The sequence below is a fragment of the Bison bison genome, unplaced genomic scaffold (assembly GCF_000754665.1).
Source record: "Bison bison bison isolate TAMUID 2011002044 unplaced genomic scaffold, Bison_UMD1.0 scf7180017864452, whole genome shotgun sequence".
Lineage (NCBI taxonomy): Eukaryota > Metazoa > Chordata > Mammalia > Artiodactyla > Bovidae > Bison > Bison bison.
In genome coordinates, this window is record NW_011495014.1 from 9,172,231 (window position 1) to 9,193,405 (window position 21,175).

At 42.1% G+C, this 21,175-nt stretch overlaps 1 protein-coding gene across 1 annotated transcript in view; it reads left to right on the forward strand.

Moving 5' to 3' along the window:
- PLA2R1 (phospholipase A2 receptor 1, 180kDa) overlaps positions 1-21,175 on the forward strand; it is a 134,962-nt gene that overhangs the window by 9,483 nt on the left and 104,304 nt on the right. The window contains exons 4-5 of the mRNA XM_010859024.1: positions 10,034-10,417; positions 14,274-14,447. Coding sequence (XP_010857326.1) covers positions 10,034-10,417; positions 14,274-14,447 — 558 coding nt within the window. The remainder of the gene's footprint in view (positions 1-10,033; positions 10,418-14,273; positions 14,448-21,175) is intronic.

The window sequence follows — 21,175 nt, forward strand, 5'->3', positions numbered from 1 at the left end:
CCATTTCCTTCTCCAATGCATGAAAGTGAAAAGTGAAAGTGAAGTCGCTCAGTCATGTCCGACTCTTAGCGACCCCATGGACTGCAGCCTACCAGGCTCCTCCATCCATGAGATTTTCCAGGCAAGAGTACTGGAGTGGGGTGCCATCGCCTTCTCCATCTGTGGGGGTCAGCTACTGCTAAAGATGAGATGGACGGAAAGGGAGCGGGAGGGATGGAATGAGAGTGGCCAAGGGGCAGGGGCAGTCTGGAAGGGTTAGTCCACTTCACACAGAGGTTGGTGAAAGGCAATTTGAGTCCTGACAAAACTGGAGCTCGTCAGAGCTGATGAAGCCAGGTTTCATTCCTCCTGCATGTGAGAAAGAGTATTGTATGCCTTGTGGAACTGAGTGATGATCTGGGGAGATCAGAAAGAAAGGGGAAGCGAATACGTGAAAAGGTTTAGCAAGAGGGGTCCCACAGGCCTGTGGAGGTGATGATTACCCAGGTTCAGAAGCTTCCGGAGAATAAAGAAGGCTCAATGTCAAGGATGATGCCAGGGCAGGAAAAGAGAAGGAAGTTCTGAGACAGGACAAGGGGATATTTTAAAACGTGCTCAGCTTTTTAGCTCATTTTATTAGGTTGGCCCAAAAGTTCACTCGGGTTTTTCTGTTACTTGTTATGGAAAAATCCAAATGAACTTTTTGGCCAACCCAACAGAAACCAGTTGATAGGAAGCCTATCAAGTTGATAAGCACTATCAGATTGTCAAGAGATAAACACCACATCTCAGATGATCTGGGATAAAATGCAAATATTCATGCAGAGAGGGCCAGGAAGGACAGACACATTTTCCCTTGATTTTGTCTTTCAAGTACAACGCACAGGCTGCAAACATCAGAAATTCCTTGCTTACTGGTTTGGAAAGACATATTAAGAATTCCGCTTCCCTGCATCGTTCAGCCATGAACGGGACTTGATTCACTCACACAGCATCCCTTCCTGCTGCAGTCATCTGAGTAAGGGAAACAATAACATCTGAATCTGACTCACTGGACAGGACAAACCTAAATTTGTGTAGCTGGGAAATGCCGATACATCTCAAGAGAGAAATTGCTCACCTTTAGATTGGTTTCAGGGCAGTGATCTCCCTGCCCCGCATACCTCCCAGATCCTTTTCATGCTAAAATTGAGATAGTGTCAGAACAGCCAAGAACTGGACAGATTCAAGAGCTGATCCTGGGGCAGGAAGTGCGTGAGCTGTGTGGGCAGATGGAGTAGAAGAGGGTTAAACCCCGGGGAATGGGGTAGGAGATTGAAATTGGATTGCAGTTGGCAAGCAGTGGCTTCCTAATAGCTTGTCTTAAACATAGCACTTGATGTGAACCGTGCATCTGAACTTTTCCTTCCACTTCCCTTAACGTGGCCAGCTTATACATCAGCTGGCTTAGTTGCCACTGTCATGGTGTTTTCCACCATAAAAGGAGCATTTTTTTTCCAATGAATTGTTTCATTGTTTTAAGGTTTTTTTTTTTTTTAATTGAAAGAACATACATCTCACCAAGGCTTACCATTTCAAATCATATTTATGTAACACTTCAGACCTCAGCTTGTTCTAAGAGGAGCTGCTTAAAGTAGAAAGTGAAAGTGAAGTCGCTCAGTCGTGTCTGACTCTTTGCGACCCCGTGGACTATAGCCCACCAGGCTCCTCTGTCCATGGGATTCTCCAGGCAAGAATGGGTTGCCATTTCCTTCTCCAGGGGATGTTCCCGATCCAGGGATCGAACCCAGCTCTCCTGCATTGCAGGCAGATGCAGGCAGACGCTTTAACCTCTGAGCCAAGTAGAAGGTGACACTAAAAGGCAGGTGGAGGTGGGCAGAAGGGGTGCTGAACATGAAGTGGAAGGGCCTCAAGAGGAATTTCCTGCAGGGACTCCCAGCTGGCACTTTTCCAACACTAATTACAGCCTGAGGCTTTAGACCCCAACCTCATGGTATGGTAGGAATCAGCAGGCAACTGACAAGCCATGTATCTGAAGCCAGAAAACAAGACATTGCAACTCCCTTTTCCAGGCTTCTCCGGTTCTATCAATCACCATGTCCTGTCATTTCTTCCCTCCTTGAATTATCTCTCAAGAGACTAGAGTCTAATTAGTCTCTTTCTTTCTCATCACCACCAGTTGAACTAATATCTCTGTCTCTCTTGCCGGATCAAAGCAGAAGTCTTCAGAATGTTCTCCATCCTGCACATGGGCTGTCTCATCCCAGCTAAGTGAGAACTCCAGCGCAGGAACTTGGACATTTGTCTCACACCTACACTCTCCTAAAACAATTCTGAGCACACAAAAAGTGCTCAATAAATGTTTTTATCAAATGATTCACATTCCACACCATAGCCTCAGTCACGGCTTCTCTTGTTCCAAAAGCTCCTTTTCATCTGAATAATGTACAGATTTTTGAATAAAATTTAAGTTCCTCATAAAATGGTCCCAAACCACCTCTTTCCAACCTCATATTCTACAACCACCGAACACTTTTATATAGTGAGGCTCTCATCACCCTTAGAGCTGATTATTTTCATCGCCTCTGACTCTGGTAACTTTTGCTCTGTCCACAATTTTCCTGGTGTGACCCTTCACCTCTCCATCTATACTTTCTCCACTACCTGAACTCCGTCTCTGTAAAGAGGATAGGCACCCATGCTGGTCTAGTGCACCAGTGTACCCCCATATGCAACACATATTAGGTCCCTAATAAATGTTGAATGAAAATGCCTCTTGTGTGTGTGTGTTCTTGTGAGATTGATTGATTTTTCTGATCTTCTAGACCAAACTGACACCTTCTAGATGCTGGTCTCCTCCTATTGTGATTATACCTCTTATGTCAAAATATATTTTGGAATTAAGTTGTGGTTCTTCCTGTACATTTCATGATGCACTCCCAGGGAGAACATCAGTTTCTTGAGTGCAAACACTGATATATGTATCCTATCTGCAGGGCTCCTCAGTTCAGTTCAGTTCAGTCACTCAGTCATGTCTGACTCTTTGCGACCCCATGAATCGCAGCACGCCAGGCCTCCCTGTCCATCAGCAGGGCTCCTAGCACATGCCACATTAGACCCTCCATTAATGTCTGTTTGAAATCTCAAGTCTCCCACTTCCAGTTGTTGTTGTTGTTCTGTCGCTCAGTCACATCTGACTCTTTGCAACCCCTTGGACCTGCATTATGCCAGGCTTCCCTGTCCTTCACCATCTCCCAGAACTTGCTCAATTTATGTCCACTGAGTCAATCTTGCCCTCTGTCATCCCCTTCTCCAGCATCAGGGTCTTTTCTAAGGAGTCAGCTCTTCATATCAAGTGGCCAAAGTATTGGAGCTTCAACTTCAACATCAGTCCTTCTAATGAATATTCAGTATTGATTTCCTTTAGGATTTACTGGTTTGATCTCCTTGGTGTCCAAGGGACTCTCAAGAGTCTTCTCCAAACCACAACTCAAAAGCTTCAATTCTTTGGTTTTCAGCCTTCTTTATGGTCCAGCTCTCACATCCATACATGACTACTGGAAAAACTATAGCTTTGACTAGACGGACCTTTGTTGGTAAAGTAATGCCTTTGCTTTTTAGCATGCTGTCTAGATTAGTCATAGCTTTTCTTCCAAAGAGCAAGCATCTTTCAATTTCATGGCTACAGTCACCATCTGCAGTGATTTTGGAGTCCGAGAAAATAAAATCTGTCACTGTTTCCACTGTTTCCCCATCTATTTGCCATGAAGTGATGGGACCAGATGCTATCATCTTTGTTCTTTGAATGTTGAGTTTTAAGTCAGCTTTTTCACTCTCCTCTTTTACCTTCATCAAGAGGCTCTTAAGCTCCTCTTTGTTTTCTGCCATAAGGGTGGTGTCATCTGCATAAGGCTGTATATTGTCACCCTGCTTATTTAACTTATATGCAGAGTACATCATGCAAAATGCCAGGCTGGATGAAGCACAAGCTGGAATCAAGATTGCCAGAAGAAATATCAATAACCTCAGATGACACTACTTCAAGTTATTTGGCAATAATCTACAGCAGTTCATTTTTTTCTTTCTAGGTTACAAATTAATGCATGTAAATAGAGCTAGACCTACATGGTTCTCACCAAGTATATGAATATAGAACTTCTAAGTAAAAAATAACATTTGGGAAAAAAACGTATAAGGATGATTCAAGTAAATGAGCTTTATGGTCTCACCCAGCGCTGAAGTTCATGGTTCTGGGTTTATGGGGAGTTAGTTTCTGCCACGTCTGTGTCCCTTCCAGTGCTGTTCTGCTGTCTCCTCCCTGGGAAATGGACCAGTTCATGTATACACACACTCTTTCCATTTAGAAAGGTCTGATGCACGGAGGGGCCATGTCCACCTCACTCATGTCATCACTTGAAGATCCAGTCAAGTGTTTTAAATTCTAGTCCTTTCCTTTTTCTAATTTTTCATCATTTGTTTTTAAAGATTTATTTTACAGTGTTATCTGTGGAACTGATGAAACTCCCCTCTTTTCATTAACTGGGAGAATTTGCATGATTCCAGAACAAATAGATATAGTTTTAGAGAGCAAATATTCAAGCAAATGACTCTTCTGTCTATCTCTGGTACCCTACACAGTGTCTTCCACATAGTCAGCACCCAGGGAATGCTTGTTGAATGAATGAATGAAGAAATGAATGAATAAAGAAATTCTCCTTCCATTCCTTAGAAAAGTACATGTCATCCTGTGGGACCAAAGGGTGGATCTAAAATGATCTCCTTTCCAGAGGAACTCAGAAGTAGAAAGTAGAAACACTAGTTTCAATGGATTTTGTTTTTTAAGGATGAAAATTAGTTTATAAGTTACTTCTAGTAAATCAATCCTTTTTCTCTTCCTAAACTTATAATTATGAAGGGATGTACAATAGCATTTTATTGCAAAGAGATTTAGTAATTCTGGCAGTACTTCATTAATCACTTAATCAGTGTTCAAGCAGAACTGATGTCCTTGACATCTATAATCAATCTTGATTCCTCCCACATTTGATCTTCATCCTTTCTGAAATCTGTCTACAGACTCCAAGGACTGGTGGCTTATTTTCACATCATGTTTTTGTTAGAGACGACTCTTATGCACATATGATAATAATCAGAATATTGCTACCTATATTGGGTCTCCTAGTAGTCTATTTGAAAACAGTTGCTTTCTCTTCAGTGAATTTATGGAGATTAATGGTGCTAGCACCAGATTCCATTATAGCTTAAAGGGAAAATGGGATTGGGCCATTTTTTAGCTTAGTGCGACATACTATTCTTTTGGAGATGGCATGTTTATTGTTATTAGTAAGCCAGAGCTACTTGTTTATGATACATTCTGAAGAACTTTTCCAAAGCCACATCCTAAAGGCAGCTGGGTGTAGAAATGTGATAGCACCCTAAAACTGAGCAGCATGGAGTTAAGTTTGTCTAACATCTTCTGCTTTGGAAAGGTATTTTTATGACCACTGGTGGGACTGAGTTCTAATTCTCTCTCTCCTTTCTCTCTTAACACTTCATAATTTGGATATTTTAAAATGTTATTCCTCTAAAATTTCAGTGTTATATAATTTTCATGTCCATGTACTTACACTGCTTGTCAACATCAAGTATTTTTGTCTTTCTTGTAACAGAGTTGCAATATAGACTTTACAGTTAAATAGTGTGGAAGATGAACAGATGAAGACTCAGTTCATAATGACACATGCATTTAAACAAGTGAGACAAAGATTTTGTCATCTGGTTGTTTGAGGAGACTTTTTCCTTCATAAAAGTTGATAATATGGTATTTCAGGATTGTTTGAAAACCTGACTTCAGGCTCTACTACAAAGCCACAGTTATCAAGACAGTATGGTACTGGCACAAAGATGGAAATATAAATCCACGCACATACGGACACCTTATCTTTGACAAAGGAGGCAAGAATATACAATGGATTAAAGACAATCTCTTTAACAAGTGGTGCTGGGAAATCTGGTCAACTACTTGTAAAAGAATGAAACTAGAACACTTTCTAACACCATACACAAAAATAAACTCAAAATGGATTAAAGATCTAAACGTCAGACCAGAAACTATAAAACTCCTAGAGGAGAACATAGGCAAAACACTCTCCAACATACATCACAGCAGGATCCTCTATGACCCACCTCCCAGAATATTGGAAATAAAAGCAAAAATAAACAAATGGGACCTCGTTAAACTTAAAAGCTTCTGCACATCAAAGGAAACTATTAGCAAGGTGAAAAGGCAGCCTTCAGAATGGGAGAAAATAATAGCAAATGAAGCAACTGACAAACAACTAATCTCAAAAATATACAAGCAACTCCTACAGCTCAACTCCAGAAAAATAAATGACCCAATCAAAAAATGGGCCAAAGAACTAAATAGACATTTCTCCAAAGAAGACATACAGATGGCTAACAAACACATGAAAAGATGCTCAACATCACTCATTATCAGAGAAATGCAAATCAAAACCACTATGAGGTACCATTTCACACCAGTCAGAATGGCTGCGATCCAAAAATCTACAAGCAATAAATGCTGGAGAGGGTGTGGAGAAAAGGAAACCCTCTTACACTGTTGGTGGGAATGCAAACTAGTACAGCCACTATGGAGAACAGTGTGGAGATGCCTTAAAAAACTGGAAATAGAACTGCCTTATGATCCAGCAATCCCACTGCTGGGCATACACACTGAGGAAACCAGAATTGAAAGAGACACGTGTACCCCAATGTTCATCGCAGCACTGTTTATAATAGCCAGGACATGGAAGCAACCTAGATGTCCATCAGCAGATGAATGGATAAGAAAGCTGTGGTACATATACACAATGGAGTATTACTCAGCCATTAAAAAGAATACATTTGAATCAGTTCTAATGAGGTGGATGAAACTGGAGCCTATTATACAGAGTGAAGTTAGCCAGAAAGAAAAACACCAATACAGTATACTAACGCATATATATGGAATTTAGAAAGATGGTAACAATAACCCTATGTACGAGACAGCAAAAGAGACACTGATGTATAGAACAGTCTTATGGACTCTGTTGGAGAGGGAGAGGATGGGAAGATTTGGGAGAATGGCATTGAAACATGTATAATATCATGTATGAAACGAGTTGCCAGTCCAGGTTCGATGCACGATACTGGATGCTTGGGGCTAGTGCACTGGGATGACCCAGAGGGATGGTATGGGGAGGGAGGAGGGAGGAGGGTTCAGGATGGGGAACACATGTATACCTGTGGCGGATTCATTTAGATATTTGGCAAAACTAATACAATTTTGTAAAGTTTAAAAAATAAATAAATAAAAATTTAAAATGAAAAAAAAAAAGAGAGAAAAAATAAAAATAAAAACTCTGCACCCACCATGTGTTACAGAAGCAAACTAAGTTGGACTTTTGTGATAACGTTAGAAGTCTTGGGTGGCATGCTTAAATTAGTATTCTACAAGTGTTCAACCAAACCTACAGCTGGATCTGCAGACCAAGAATCAAGAAGCCAGAAGGATAATAATGACAATAGTAACAACCTACATTTACTGAGGTCCTCCCATGCGAAGGTAGTGTGTGGTGTACTCTGCAGGAGCTCTTTAATGAAATACTCTTAACATCCCTATGAGATCAGTGTCATACATATTCCCAGTTCAAAGAGGAAAGGCAAGACTCACAGGCATCAGGAAATTTGCCCAGAGTTACAAGGCTGGTCTGTGGTGGGTCTACCTGATTCCACAGCTCTTAGCGCCCAGTCAGGCAGTCTATCCACCTATCTTAGGTGTGTGAACTGAGGCCCAGAGGGCTATGGTACAGCCAGTAAATTGCAGAGCTGGATATATTTGAACGTACATATTAGATAGAAGCTAAACTATAGAACAATTATAGTAAAATAATTATCCTTTTGTGAAAACTTAATGGAACTTTGGGCTAGCTAGTTAGTAGATTATAACAGAAATTAAGGTTAACATTTTACCCAGGCATGAAAAGATGAATAGAGAGTTGGAGAGAATGTTAATAATTATCAGAGTCCACATCAAATTGGTGAGAGGTAGATTTGATCTTGAATGACTATTACAAATAACCACACAGACATGGGCTTCATTAGGAAAACAAATTTCCTGATCTAAATGAAATCTCCCTAAAACCATTCATTCTCTGCCTCCACCCCCTTCTCTTTTGCTCTGATGTATGGTGATCAAAGCAATTTTCTGACAACTAATTCAACTCCTCAAATATATGGTTATAAATAACACTATCATTTATTAAATGAAGTATAGCTTCCATTAATACATTGACAATCTTTTTTTAACAGTTTCTTAAGTGATTTTGATTACTGTAAATCAGTTCTTCTTGACCTGAGCAACTTTAGAAAAGCCAAAAGAACTTTTATCAAAATGAAGCATTGTTCTCACGCACCAGTACGTAAGAGCTTCATTCTGCACTGTTTGAAATCTCTAGAAGGCTCTGCCTGTGTTCCCTATACCACTGCCACAGGACATGCCTGGCCCTAAACCACAGTTGTTTTAAGGGAACCTGATAATATCCCTTTAGACTTTTGAAGAATGGACAGGAAGTAAGATGTTTAAGAGCAGAGCCTAGCGAACAGGAGAACAAAAGAACTCTTGGACCTGCCCAGACGGTCAGAGCTAAGTAACCCAGCAACCATGAGCCTGGGTAAGCAGCACCCGCCAGTGTTTGAGTGAGTGAGTGAGTGAGTGAGTGAAGTTGCTCAGTCGTGTCTGACTCTTTGCGACCCTGTGGACTGTAGCCCACCAGGCTCCTCCGTCCATGGGATTCTCCAGGCAAGAATACTGGAGTGGGTTGCCATTTCCTTCTCCAGGGGATCTTCCCGACCCAGGGATTGAACCCAGGTCTCCTGCATTGCAGGCAGATGCGTTAACCTCTGAGCCACCAGGGAAGACAGTGTGTTTAATCAACATCAAACATTTACTGAACTTCGATGATGTGCTCAGGGCACTCTGAACTTATACTGAAGAAATCAGATGTGATTTCCACCTTTAGAAAACCTGTGGGAAGACATATTCATAGTTATTGCGTCATAGGTGCCTTCCAGGCTGACAGCTTGAAGTAAAGTCACATAATGAGTGGAGAGATACCACATAAGCCCTGTCTGGGCCCAGGCAGCTTGTCCACAGGAAACTCATCCAGATCCTTCCTTCTGGCTCCCTGGGGTTGGAGGCTCAGGGGTGTATCACGAAATGCCTACTCCCTCCATGCCCCAGGTGGGCCTGTGTGGTCTGAGTCCCGTCGTGGCGCTCTTGTATCTTCTCATGTAGCTAGGTGAAGGACCTCAGCTAGTGTCCTGGGCATTTGTGTGCTGTGGCCAGCCCCACCCACCCTCCTCCTCTCTCAGGAGGAGGCTGACCCCAGAGCAAATGTCCCTGTCTTTCTACTTCTGATGGGCCCAGCACAGAAAACAAATGTGGGGAAGCATTTTTGCTCACAAGCACTGGGTCTCCTATCAAAACACAAAGAAACCCTTGAATTCTATCCTTTGGGTGTCCTGCAGAAATTTGATGGGGAAAATGTTCATTTCAGTGGCTCTTGATTGAGCTGCCAAATTCCTAACATTCAGGCACTTGTCTGGAAAAAAAAAAATGTCACCATACCCCTAAGCACCCAGTGTGTCTCTGCTGTAGCCCTGAGTATTGTTAGCAGGCCTCTCTCTCCAGTTGCGGCGAGCTCCTTTTCCATCAGTGCTGTTCCCGAGTGGATCCACAAGCAGCCCTTGTTACTGGGGGGGCCAATCCAGTCTTAGAGCAGAGGTTTGCCATTAGCTCCAGCAAGTCCGTGTATGCCTCCCAAGAAACTCCTTTGATTTGTACAAACCAAGCCCTTGTTGTGAACCCTGCCCATTCAACTTCAGACCTGTTTGAGATGCAATAGCTGTTGGTGTGACATGTCACAGCTCAGACATGCACATTGGGATCCCCCTGACACTGGTTAATTGTATATGAAGACTCTCTACTATATCTTCTATTTTGCTGTTTCAGATAAAGGAATCTTCATTATCCAAAGTGAGAACCTCGAGAAATGTATTCAAGCCAGCAAATCTACACTGACCCTGGAGAACTGCAAACCACCCAACAAGTACATGCTGTGGAAGTGGGTTTCAAACCACCGCCTATTTAACATCGGAGGCAGTGGCTGCCTGGGCCTGAACGTGTCTAGTCCAGAGCAGCCACTGAGCATATACGAGTGTGATTCCACCCACGTTTCCTTGAAGTGGCACTGTAACAAGAAGACGATCACAGGCCCACTCCAGTACCTGGTCCAGGTGAAGCAGGACAACACGCTTGTGGCCTCAAGGAAATATCTCCATAAGTGGGTTTCCTATATGTCCGGCGGTGGAGGCATTTGTGACTATCTGCACAAAGGTAAAAAATAATGTCAACCAAAGTACGCATGAAATGATATAGTAAAGATTTGTGAAATATATGAAAGAGGTACACAGCCCCTGGGACCTCAAGGAACTTCTGCTAAATAGGTTTGAGTTGCTTACTTGCTTATTGTAAAAAGATCGCCAGAGTCTTAGAACAGATTTGCTAAATTCTGCTAAAGAAGCAGAACTTTGAATTTAAAGGTATTAAGGGAGAAAACACTTAAATAACTTTGGGAATCAGTGGAAAGGAGAAAGAACAGAAAGATGAGGGAGAGAGAAAATCAAAGTAGAAGGAAAAGATTTTTGAAGTTAAAAGCCTTGTCAGGATAAATATAATAAGAGCCTCTCAGGCCAACATTCCTTTTATTGTAGAAAGTCAGTTCTGTGTATGAAGCATGTGTGCAGGGCACCTCAGTGTCTCCTAAGACCAGGCTGGCATCTGTGTGGTGGGCATGTCAAGGCGTTAAAGGCAGACTGTTGTCAGACGTTATTTGCTGTGTGTCGGGGAGTGGGAGGGGTTTCCTGGGTGTCTCAGTGGTAAAGAATCCACATGTTAACACAGGAGACGCAAAGGACACAGGTTTGATCCCTGGGTTGGGAAGATCCTCTGGAGACGGAAATGGCAACCCACTCCAGTATTCTTGCCTGTAAATCCCATGGGCAGAGGAGCCCGGCAGGTTGCAGTCCATGGGGTCGCAAAGAGTCAGACACACTGAATGACTAAGCAACATCAGCAACAAACAAGGGAGTAGGAAAGCGTGGTTTTGGTGGCAGGTAAGTGGAGGTGTTTCCATTTTCCATAGTTCTGTGATATCTGGCATTTTAAAACAAAGAAAAAGAGACAAAGACAGCTGCTTACTTCTGAAATTCTGAACCCTCAAACCTGTTTGTCAGGTTTTGTTATGTAGCTCTGTTCAGTCATCCTTCACACACTCACGGAACACGGACTATTTCTGGGCTGGCATCTGATTTACAAAGGCCAGCGAGACAGGAATGGTCCCTGCCCTTCTGGTACTTTGTAGAATAATGCCTCAATAAGAGCTTCGACTTCTAAAAACTGTAGGAAGCAGAGAAAGGAGCTCCTAAAATCTAAAGCAAAACTTCCTCCTGTACCTACATGAAGTGAGTAAAGAGACACAGAGACAAGAGTAAGCCATTTTTCAGGACTCACTAAAATAAAGCAAGTGCTGCAAACCAGCACTCTGAATAATCTCCAGTTCCAAGGAAGAATTTGGCTTTTTGTTTCACGTGAACATTTCAGCCAAATACCCACACTCACAATGCACGCAGGGGAAGACTAGGTAGAAGGCAGAGGATGTGTCCTGGAATAGCAGCAGTTTCCAAACAGCTCAAACCTCTAGGGCTGGCGATATGGGGTGAGCTCAGGCTACTGCCACACCCCAAACTGTATCACCCACCTCACCCCTCCCGATTGTGAGAGAGGGTGGGAATCTCTACAGTCAGCCCTTTCACTCCAGGACCCGCTGACTTAATTGATGGTGGCCCTGATCCCCTTCTCATGGTAAAGAACCTCCTTTGAATCAGTTCTAATGAGGTGGATGAAACTGGAGCCTATTATATAGAGTGAAGTAAGTCAGAAAGAAAAACACCAATACAGTATATTAACTCATATATATGGAATTTAGAAAGACGGTAACGATGACCCTGTATGTGAGACAACAAAAGAGACGCAGATATAAATAAAGAGCAGACTTTTGGACTCTGTGGGAGAAGGCAAGGGTGGGATGATTGGAGAGAATAGCATTGAAACATGTGTATCACCATATGTGAAACAGATCACCAGTCCAAGTTCAATGCATACAGGGCACTCAAAGCCGGTGCTTTGGGACAACCCTGAGGGATGGGATGGGTTCAGGATGGGGGACACATGTACACCCATGGCTGATTCATGTCAATGTATGGCAGAAACCACCACAATATTGTAAAATAATTAGCCTCCAATTAAAATAAATTAATTAATTTTTAAGAAAAGAAATATTAAAAAAAAAAAAAGGGAAACAGGTCAAATGCCAAAAAAAAGAAAGAATCTGCCTGCCAATGCAGGGGACATAAGAGACGTGAGTTGAATTCCTGGGTTGGGAAGATCCCCTGGAGGGTGGCATAGCAACCCACTCCAGTTTTCTTGGCTGGAGACTCCCATGGACAGAGGACCCTGGAGGGCTACAGTCTATGAGTCGCAAAGAGTTGGACACGACTGAAGCAACTAAGCGCACACACACTGATCCCCTTCACTACAGAAAGTCCCAGTTGATTCACGAAAAGTTGTTGCCTCCTGCTTAAGGCCAGGGATGACCAATGATTGGAATACTCTGAGAACGCAGCCAGCAGGCCGCTCAGCGTGGCCATTCTCTCTCCCAGACCCCCTCTCTGGGGCCAATAGCCGGGCATCCACTCTGCCTTCTCTCTGTGTACAATCTGCTTGCCACACTGCACCATGTGTGTCTTTAAAAATGGAAATCTGATCATGTGCTTTCCCATTCAGTACCCTCTGATGACTGCCTATTGCCTTCAGAGTAAAAGCCGAAGTCCACGTCGTGGCAGAGCTGGCCCTCTGTGAGCCGACACCCCAGTGCCTCCCTGGTCCTCTGCCCACTGGGTTTCCCTGCTTTCCCCTCATGACCACACGTGGGTCTTGATGCAGGTCCCGCATTCCTGCTCTTCCTTCTGCCAAAGCAACTCTTGTCCAGAGGCCTGAACTTCACTTTCCCAAATTCTTATTCAGAGAGGCCTTCACTGACCATTTTATCAAAAATAGTGCCCCTTCAACCCCCACTTGGAGAAGGGAATGGCAACCCACTCTTGTATTCTTGCCTGGAGAATTCCATGGACAGAGGAGCCTGGCAGGCTACAGTCCATGGGGTTGCAAAGAGTTGGACACGACTTAGTGACTAAACCACACCCCCACCACATACACCCAGTCATTCTGTTCTTATCCTATTTTATTTTTCTTCATGGTTACTTATCACTACTTGAAATTACAAGTTTATCTATATATTTTCTTTCTCTTTTTTTTCTGCCCACTCAAACAGATGCTCCATATGAAAGGGAAATTTACTCATTTGGTCACTATTACATCATAATACCCAGTGCTGAACACATTAAATGCTCAACAGATATCTGTTGAGTGAATATAAATACTTATGAAACTCTAGATTCAGATGCTGCTGACTGATATACTTGGGGACTGGAAGATATTTTAAAGTGAAATCTTCAACTATATTCAGTATCTTGTAATAGCCTATACTGTAAAAAAATCTGAAGCTATATACCTAAAACTAACACAATACTAAAAAGCAATTATACTTAAATACAAATAATAAGTAATTTTTTTCTTCTTATCCATTCACAAATATGTGTGCTACTGAAGCAGTGTTGATCAATCAGTCATGTCTGACTCTTTGCAACCCCATGGATTGTAGCCCGCCAGGCTCCTCTGTCCATGGGATTCTCCAGGCAAAGATACTGGAGTGGGTTGCCATTCCCTTCTTCAGAAGGGATCTTCCTGACCCATGGATCAAACTCGGGTCTCCTGCATTACAGAAGTTTACCGACTGAGCCACCACGGAAACACTGAAACAGTGCATCATAGTAAACAAACAAGGAGATAAACATACAAAACAAACCACGTATCAGCATTTCCCTGAACACAGCACTCAGCCTTGTACTTTTCCACACACTAGACATTGAGGTCTTAAGGGTTAACCACGGTAAAGTGAGGGCCTTGCCCAGTGTAGATTTTCGGTCAATAAAAAATGCATTTGCGCTATGACAGTCTCCAAAGATAAAGTTGCCATACTACTTATTTGACTTTGTCCTCTTTTTTGTCTTAGATTTGTACACAATCAAAGGGAATGCCCATGGGACTCCGTGCATGTTCCCCTTCCAGTACAATCAGCAGTGGCACCACGAATGTACCCGGGAAGGACGGGAAGACAACTTGCTGTGGTGTGCCACTACCAGCCGATACGAAAGAGACGAGAAGTGGGGATTTTGCCCAGATCCTAGTAAGAATAAAATCTAGTTTTCCCTATATGTCACGAATGAATCAAGGATGATTAGAAAGTTATTATATCCAAAGAAAAGCACTGAGATTGAGCTATTGAAGTCTGAATAAGCTTGCTGAATCCATTTAACCAGATTTTGATTTTGTTTGTTTTTGCCTTGAAAAGACAATTCTGATGTATATTGCTTTTTTCCCCCTAAGTTCAAAGATATTAATTAGTCATTCCTCACTAAGTTCAGTGCATAAATATGCTTTAACTGGAATCAAATTTTAATACTCTGTGATTTCATTAATTCCAGCTTCCAGGCTGGATACTTCAAAACAAAACTGAATGCATATGAAGTTTTGCTATCCTTCCAGTCCACTCCTTCTTATGAGCTCCTTCACCTATCCAAGTCCTGATTGCTTGTCCTGCTCATTGTCAAGCCCAAACATCAGCTGGCCCTTGATGATCTTTTTAAAATCACAGTTGCCCTCCCAGTATTTCTCAACAGTGATTCCCTTTCCTTACTACTCAGTTTCTAGCTATAACTTTAAACTCTTTTTCTCTACTTAACCTGATTTTCAAGGTCCAGTAATAGCTTCAATGTTCTAAATATTTTGTCAGTAAGTACTGTATTATTTTATTGTATTTTCATTTAGCTTAAAAGTTGCCAATGGTCCTTAAGTACTGGGGAATGTTTATATATATCTTCTATTTTCTTTCTTATTTATTTATTTTTGGCTCTGCTGAGTCTTCATTGCTGCAAGGACTTTTCTCTTTTTCACTCTCTCTTTCACTTTCATCAAGAAGCTCTTTAGTTCTTTGCTTTCTGCCATAAGGGTTGTGTCATCTGCATATCTGAGGTTATTGATACTTCTCCTGATAATCTTGATTCCAGCTTGTGCTTCATCCAGCCGAGCATTTCGCGTGATGTTCTCTGCATATAAATAAGCAGGGTGACAATATACAGCCTTGACATACTCCTTTCCTGATTTAGAACCAGTATGTTGTTCCCTGTCCAGTTCTGTTGCTTCTTGACCTGGATACAGATTTCTCTGGAGGCAGGCAAGGTGGTCTGGTATTCCCATCTCTTTCAGAATTTTCCATAGTTCGTTGTGATCCACACAGTCAAAGGCTTTGGTGTAGTTAATAAAGCAGAAGTAGATGTTTTTCTGGAACTCTCTTGCTTTTAGATGATCCAGTGGATGTTGACAATTTGACCTCTGGTTCCACTGCCTTTCTAAATCCAGCTTGAACATCTAGAAGTTTACGGTTCACATACTGTTGAAGCCTGGCTTGGAGAATTTTGAGCATTACTTTGCTAGTGTGTGAGATGAGTGCAATTGAGCAGTATTTTGAACATTCTTTGGCATTGCCTTTCTTTGGGATTGGAATGAAAACTGACCTTTTCCAGTCCTGTGGCCACTGCTACATTTTCCAAATTTGCTGGCATATTGAGTGCAGTATTTTCACAGCAATATCTTTTAGGATTTGAAATAGCTCAGCTGGAATTCCATCACCTCCACTAGCTTTGTTCGTAGTGATGCTTCCTAAGACCCACTTGACTTCACATTCCAGGATGTCTGGCTCTAGGTGAGTGATCACACCATCATGGTTATCTGGGTCATGAAGGTCTTTTTTTGTACAGTTCTGTGTATTCTTGCCACCTCTTCTTAATATCTTCTGCTTCTGTTAGGTCCATACAATTTCTGTCCTTTATTGTGCCCATCTTTGCATGAAATATTCCCTTGGTATCTCTAATTTTCTTGAAGAGATTTCTAGTCTTTCCCATTTTATTGTTTTCCTGTATTTCTTTGCATTGATCACTGAGGAGGTCTTTCTTATCTCTCCTTGCTATTCTTTGGAACTCTGCATTCAAATGGGTATATCTTTCCTTTTCTTCTTTGCCTTTAACTTCTCTTCTTTTCTCAGATAAATAAGCCCTCCTCAGACAACCATTTTGCCTTTTTGCATTCCTTTTTCTTGGGAATGATCTTGATCACTGTCTCCTATACAATGTCACAAATCTCCGTCCATAGTTCTTCGGGCACTCTGTCTATCAGATCTAATCTCTTGAATATATTTGTCACTTCCCCTGTATAATCATAAGGAATTTTATTTAGGTCATACCTGAATGGTCTAGTGGTTTTCCCTACTTTCTTCAATTTAAGTCTGAATTTGGCAATAAGGAGTTCATGATCTGAGCCACAGACAAATCAGCTTGTTTTTGCTGACTGTATAGAGCTTCTCCATCTTTGGCTGCAAAGAATATAATCGATCTGATTTTGGTATTGATCATCTGGTGATGTCCATGTACAGAATCTTCTCTTATGTTGTTGGAAGAGGGTGCTTTCTATGACCAGTGTGTTCTCTTGGCAAAACTCTGTTAGCCTTTGCCCAGCTTCATTTTGTACCCCAAGGCCAAATTTCCCTGTTACTCCAGGTATTTCTTGACTTCGTACTTTTGCATTGAATCCCCTATAATGAAAAGGACATCTTTTTTGGGTATTAGTTCTAGAAGGTCTTGTAGGTCTTCATAGAACTGTTCAACTTCAGCTTCTTCAGCGTTACTGGTTGGGGCATAGACTTGGATTACTGTGATATTGAATGGTTTGCCTTGGAAATGAAGAGATCATTCGTTGTTTTTGAGATTGCATCCAAGTACTGCATTTCGGACTCTTTTGTTGACTATGAGGGCTACTCCATTTCTTCTAAGGGATTCTTGCCCACAATAGTAGATATAATGGTCATCTGAGTTAAATTCACTGATTCCAATCCATTTTAGTTCACTGATTCCTAACATGTCGACATTCACTCTTGCCATCTCCTGTTTGACCACTTCCAATTTACCTTGATTCATGGTGTTGGAGAAGACTCTTGACGGTCGCTTGGACTTCAAGGAGATCTAACCAGTCCATCCTAAGGGAGATCAGTCCTGGTTGTTCATTGAAAGGACTGATGTTGAAGTTGAAACTCCAATACTTTTGCCACCTGATGCAAAGAGCTGACTCATTTGAAAAGACCCTGATTCTGCGAAAGATTGAGGAAGGAGAAGAAGGTGACAACAGAGGATGAGATGGTTGGATGGCATCACTGATTAAATGGACATGAGTTTAGGTAAACCTCAGGAGTTGGTGATGGATAGGGAGGCCTGGCGTGCTGCAGTTCACGGGGTCGCAAAGAGTCGGACACAACTGAGCGACTGAACTGAACTGAACCGATGGACCTAACATTCCAGGTTCCTGTTGCAATATTGTTCTTTACAGCATCGGACTTTACTTCCATCACCAATCACATCCAAAACTGGATGTTGTTTTTGCTTTGGCTCCATCTCTTCATTCTTTCTGGAGTTATTTCTCCACTCTTCTCCAGTAGCATATTGGGCACCTACCAACCTGGGGAATTCATCTTTCAGTGTCCTATCTTTTTGCCTTTTCGTAACTGTTCATGGTGTTCTCAAGTCAAGAATACTGAAGTGGTTTGCCATTTCCTTTTCCAGTGGACCACGTTTTGTCAGAACTCTCCACCATGACCTGTCTGTTTTGAGTGGCCCTACATGGCATGGCTCATAGTTTCATTGAGTTAGACAAGGCTGTGGCCCATGTGATCAGTTTCATTAGATAAGCATCTAAGCTACTTATCATAGTACTTAGTACTCACCAGGATTACCACCACCATCATCATGTCACCATTAGGTCTAACATCCTTTCAACATGTGCTTCTGAATCAATGATCCTTCCTCTTTATCATCTTTGTCACCAGCACTAATTAAGCATAGCGTTAGTGAAAGGTTGTTGTCGAATCACGCGAAGACACCGGGATTCTTGGCCCCCGGGAGGAGAAGAATTCAATCCGGGGTCAGAGACGAGGCTTGATCGCTCAGAGCTTTTGTGTAATAAAGTTTTATTAAAGTATAAAGGAGATAGAGAAAGCTTCTGACATAGGCATCAGAAGGGGGCAGAAAGAGTACCCGCTTGCTAGTGTTAGCAATGAAGTTATATACTCTCCAATGAATCCAAAGAATGTCTGGAGGTTGTAAAGACCTCACCAGACCTACTCACATAATTTACATTTTAAGATAACAGAATTAGCCAGAAGGTTTAATTCAGAGACGGTCCTCAGGCAGGATACATTATTGTTATATAATCCTAAGGAATATAGAGAAGGAAAAAAAGTTTGTCCTTTCTTCCTCCTTGAGAATTCCAGACCCCTCTCTCCTTGGGGACCCCTAGACTCCTTATCAACCTGCCTAGGAAATGACTCTCTCATTAGGACTTAGATTCCTCTCTCCAAAGAACTTGGCCCAGATGGAATACAGGACAGACAGATTTGTTCCATGCCTGGAAATGGAGACTACATTTGATAGGATGCTCTAGAATCATATAGTTTAAAATGTAGATCCTTGTCCAGTCCTGGAGATGCAATGAGCATTTACATTTTTGACAAATGGCCCAGGTGATCAACATGCAAGTAATTCCACATAATATCTATATACAGGGGTGATATTAAGACACTCAGCAACCAATTTGGTATGGACTATTGGCCAATTTAAGTGGAGACCTTAATGTGGAGGCTTGGAGTCCTGGACACCCACTACTGGTATTAGCCCCTTATCTGCTGTAATGTGAGGGGATGCTGAGGCAGCAAGAGGCACTTGATGAGCTCAGGAGAGCAGCTCTTCACCAATCAGCATGAAAGTATTTCATTATTTATTAACTGTCAGATCATTAGCCTTCTCTATCTGAATCTGAATGTCTCTGAATGTCTGTGTGGAGGAATATGTGCATGTAATCCCTACACTCCTTAGATCCTTGAGTCTGATGTCACATTTTTTACATCATCTTCTCTTTCCATTTCCATCTCCAATAGATGTCATTATTAAAAGTAAATAAACAGAGCCCTGGTTTGAGTTCCCTGAGTCATACAGCAAATTCCCACTGGCTATCTATTTTAGATACGTTAGTGTATCTGTTTCCATGCTACTCTCTCCATTAGTGGGAAGAAGGCTCGAGAGGGAGGGGATATATGTATACGTATGACTGATCTATGTTGATGTATGGCAGAAACCAGCACAATATTGTAACTCAAACATCTTACAATAAAATTGTTTTAGGAAAGTAAATAAGCAAATATTAATAAAAGTAACATGTATTTCACATAGCCCTAATACTATTTTTTAAACTATACTAGTCTCTTTGATGGAGAAGGAAATGGCACCCCACTCCAGTACTCTTGCCTGGAAAATCCCATGGATGGAGGACCCTGGTGGGCCGCAGTCCATGGGGTCGCTTAGAGTCAGACACGACTGAGCGACTTCACTTTCACTTTTCACTTTCATACATTGGGGAAGGAAATGGCAACCCACTCCAGTGTTCTTGCCTGGAGAATCCCAGGGACCGGAGAGCCTGGTGAGCTGCCGTCTATAGGGTCGCACAGAGTTGAATATGACTGAAGCGACTTAGCAGCAGCAGCAACAACAGACACCTTGAGATTCTCCAAAGAACACTGTCACCATCCTCTGTCACTTTTAGCCAATTATCATTTCCTAGGTGGAAGCCTGGGTTTAGTGGTGCCCAGGGCTTTTAGATCCCTGGACTATTTGTTCAGCTTCCTACAGTTCAGAAACATCCTCCACTTGACAGCCTGCCACATTCCAACTCTCTTGCCCTTCACAAAACCAGCAGAGAGAATATTTATTTGTACAATGCTAAATTACAGTTCCAATTTTCTTCCTTTCTTTTACTTTTGGTTCCTGGTAGCCAGCATAACTCAAAATAATGTGCCAGAGACTGGAATCTGAGCACACTGATTGCTTTTTCCATGGGGTCAGGAAGTGGACAGGACAGAGAGATTAAAGCAAAGATTCATACTCCTGTATCTCATCTTTCTTATTCAGAAATTTTTTACTATCTCAATGTAGAATGATGCCTTTATTTTTAAAAAGTTGATTGTAAGTGAACACAGTGTAAATTTAGTCCTAATAAACACATACTAAAACACACGAGCAGGGAGGGATGTGATAAAACTTCTGTTGCTATAGATCTTCAGGAATGAGGATGACATAAAGGAATCTCTCTGGTTTTATTTAGAGGTGATTCTGAGTCATACTATGTCTGTCCTGATTGTATGTCTTACACAGCTGGAGAGTCAGGCTTAGTTAGTTTGAGATATTTTTAGGATACCAGCCTTTGGGTGAAGGCTTCCCCAGTGGCTCAGCATTAAAGAATCTGCCTGCAGTGCAGGAGACACAGGAGACACGAGCTTGATCCCTGGTCAGGAAGATCCCCTGGAGGAGGAAATGGCAACCCACTCCAGTATTCTTGCCTGGAAAGTCCCATGGATGGATTTTCATGGGTCCATGAAAAGCCTGGCAGGCTCGTTGCTCTGGAACCTCATTCACCTGATACAGTTTTTATCAGTAATTTGAATGATAGCACAGATTGGTACCAATTTAGATGTATGACTACCAACCTTTGCTTCATCAGCAGTATTATTATATCTCTCTTCTCAAGCTTCTATCTCACTCCCCAAAGGGCCATATGAATCTTTCTTCTCCCCTGACTTTCTAACCTTGCCCTACATTCTCCTTCCAAACTCTTAAGAGCCGACTTCAAAGAAAATAGGATCCCTCAGAGGGGAAGTTTTGACAACTTCCTGCTCACAGGCCTGCTCTTTAAGCCTACAGTGGTTTGGATCCATCTCTATTTTCTCCCTCCCAAGCAATAGTGGTCCTCCTCCTACCGAGG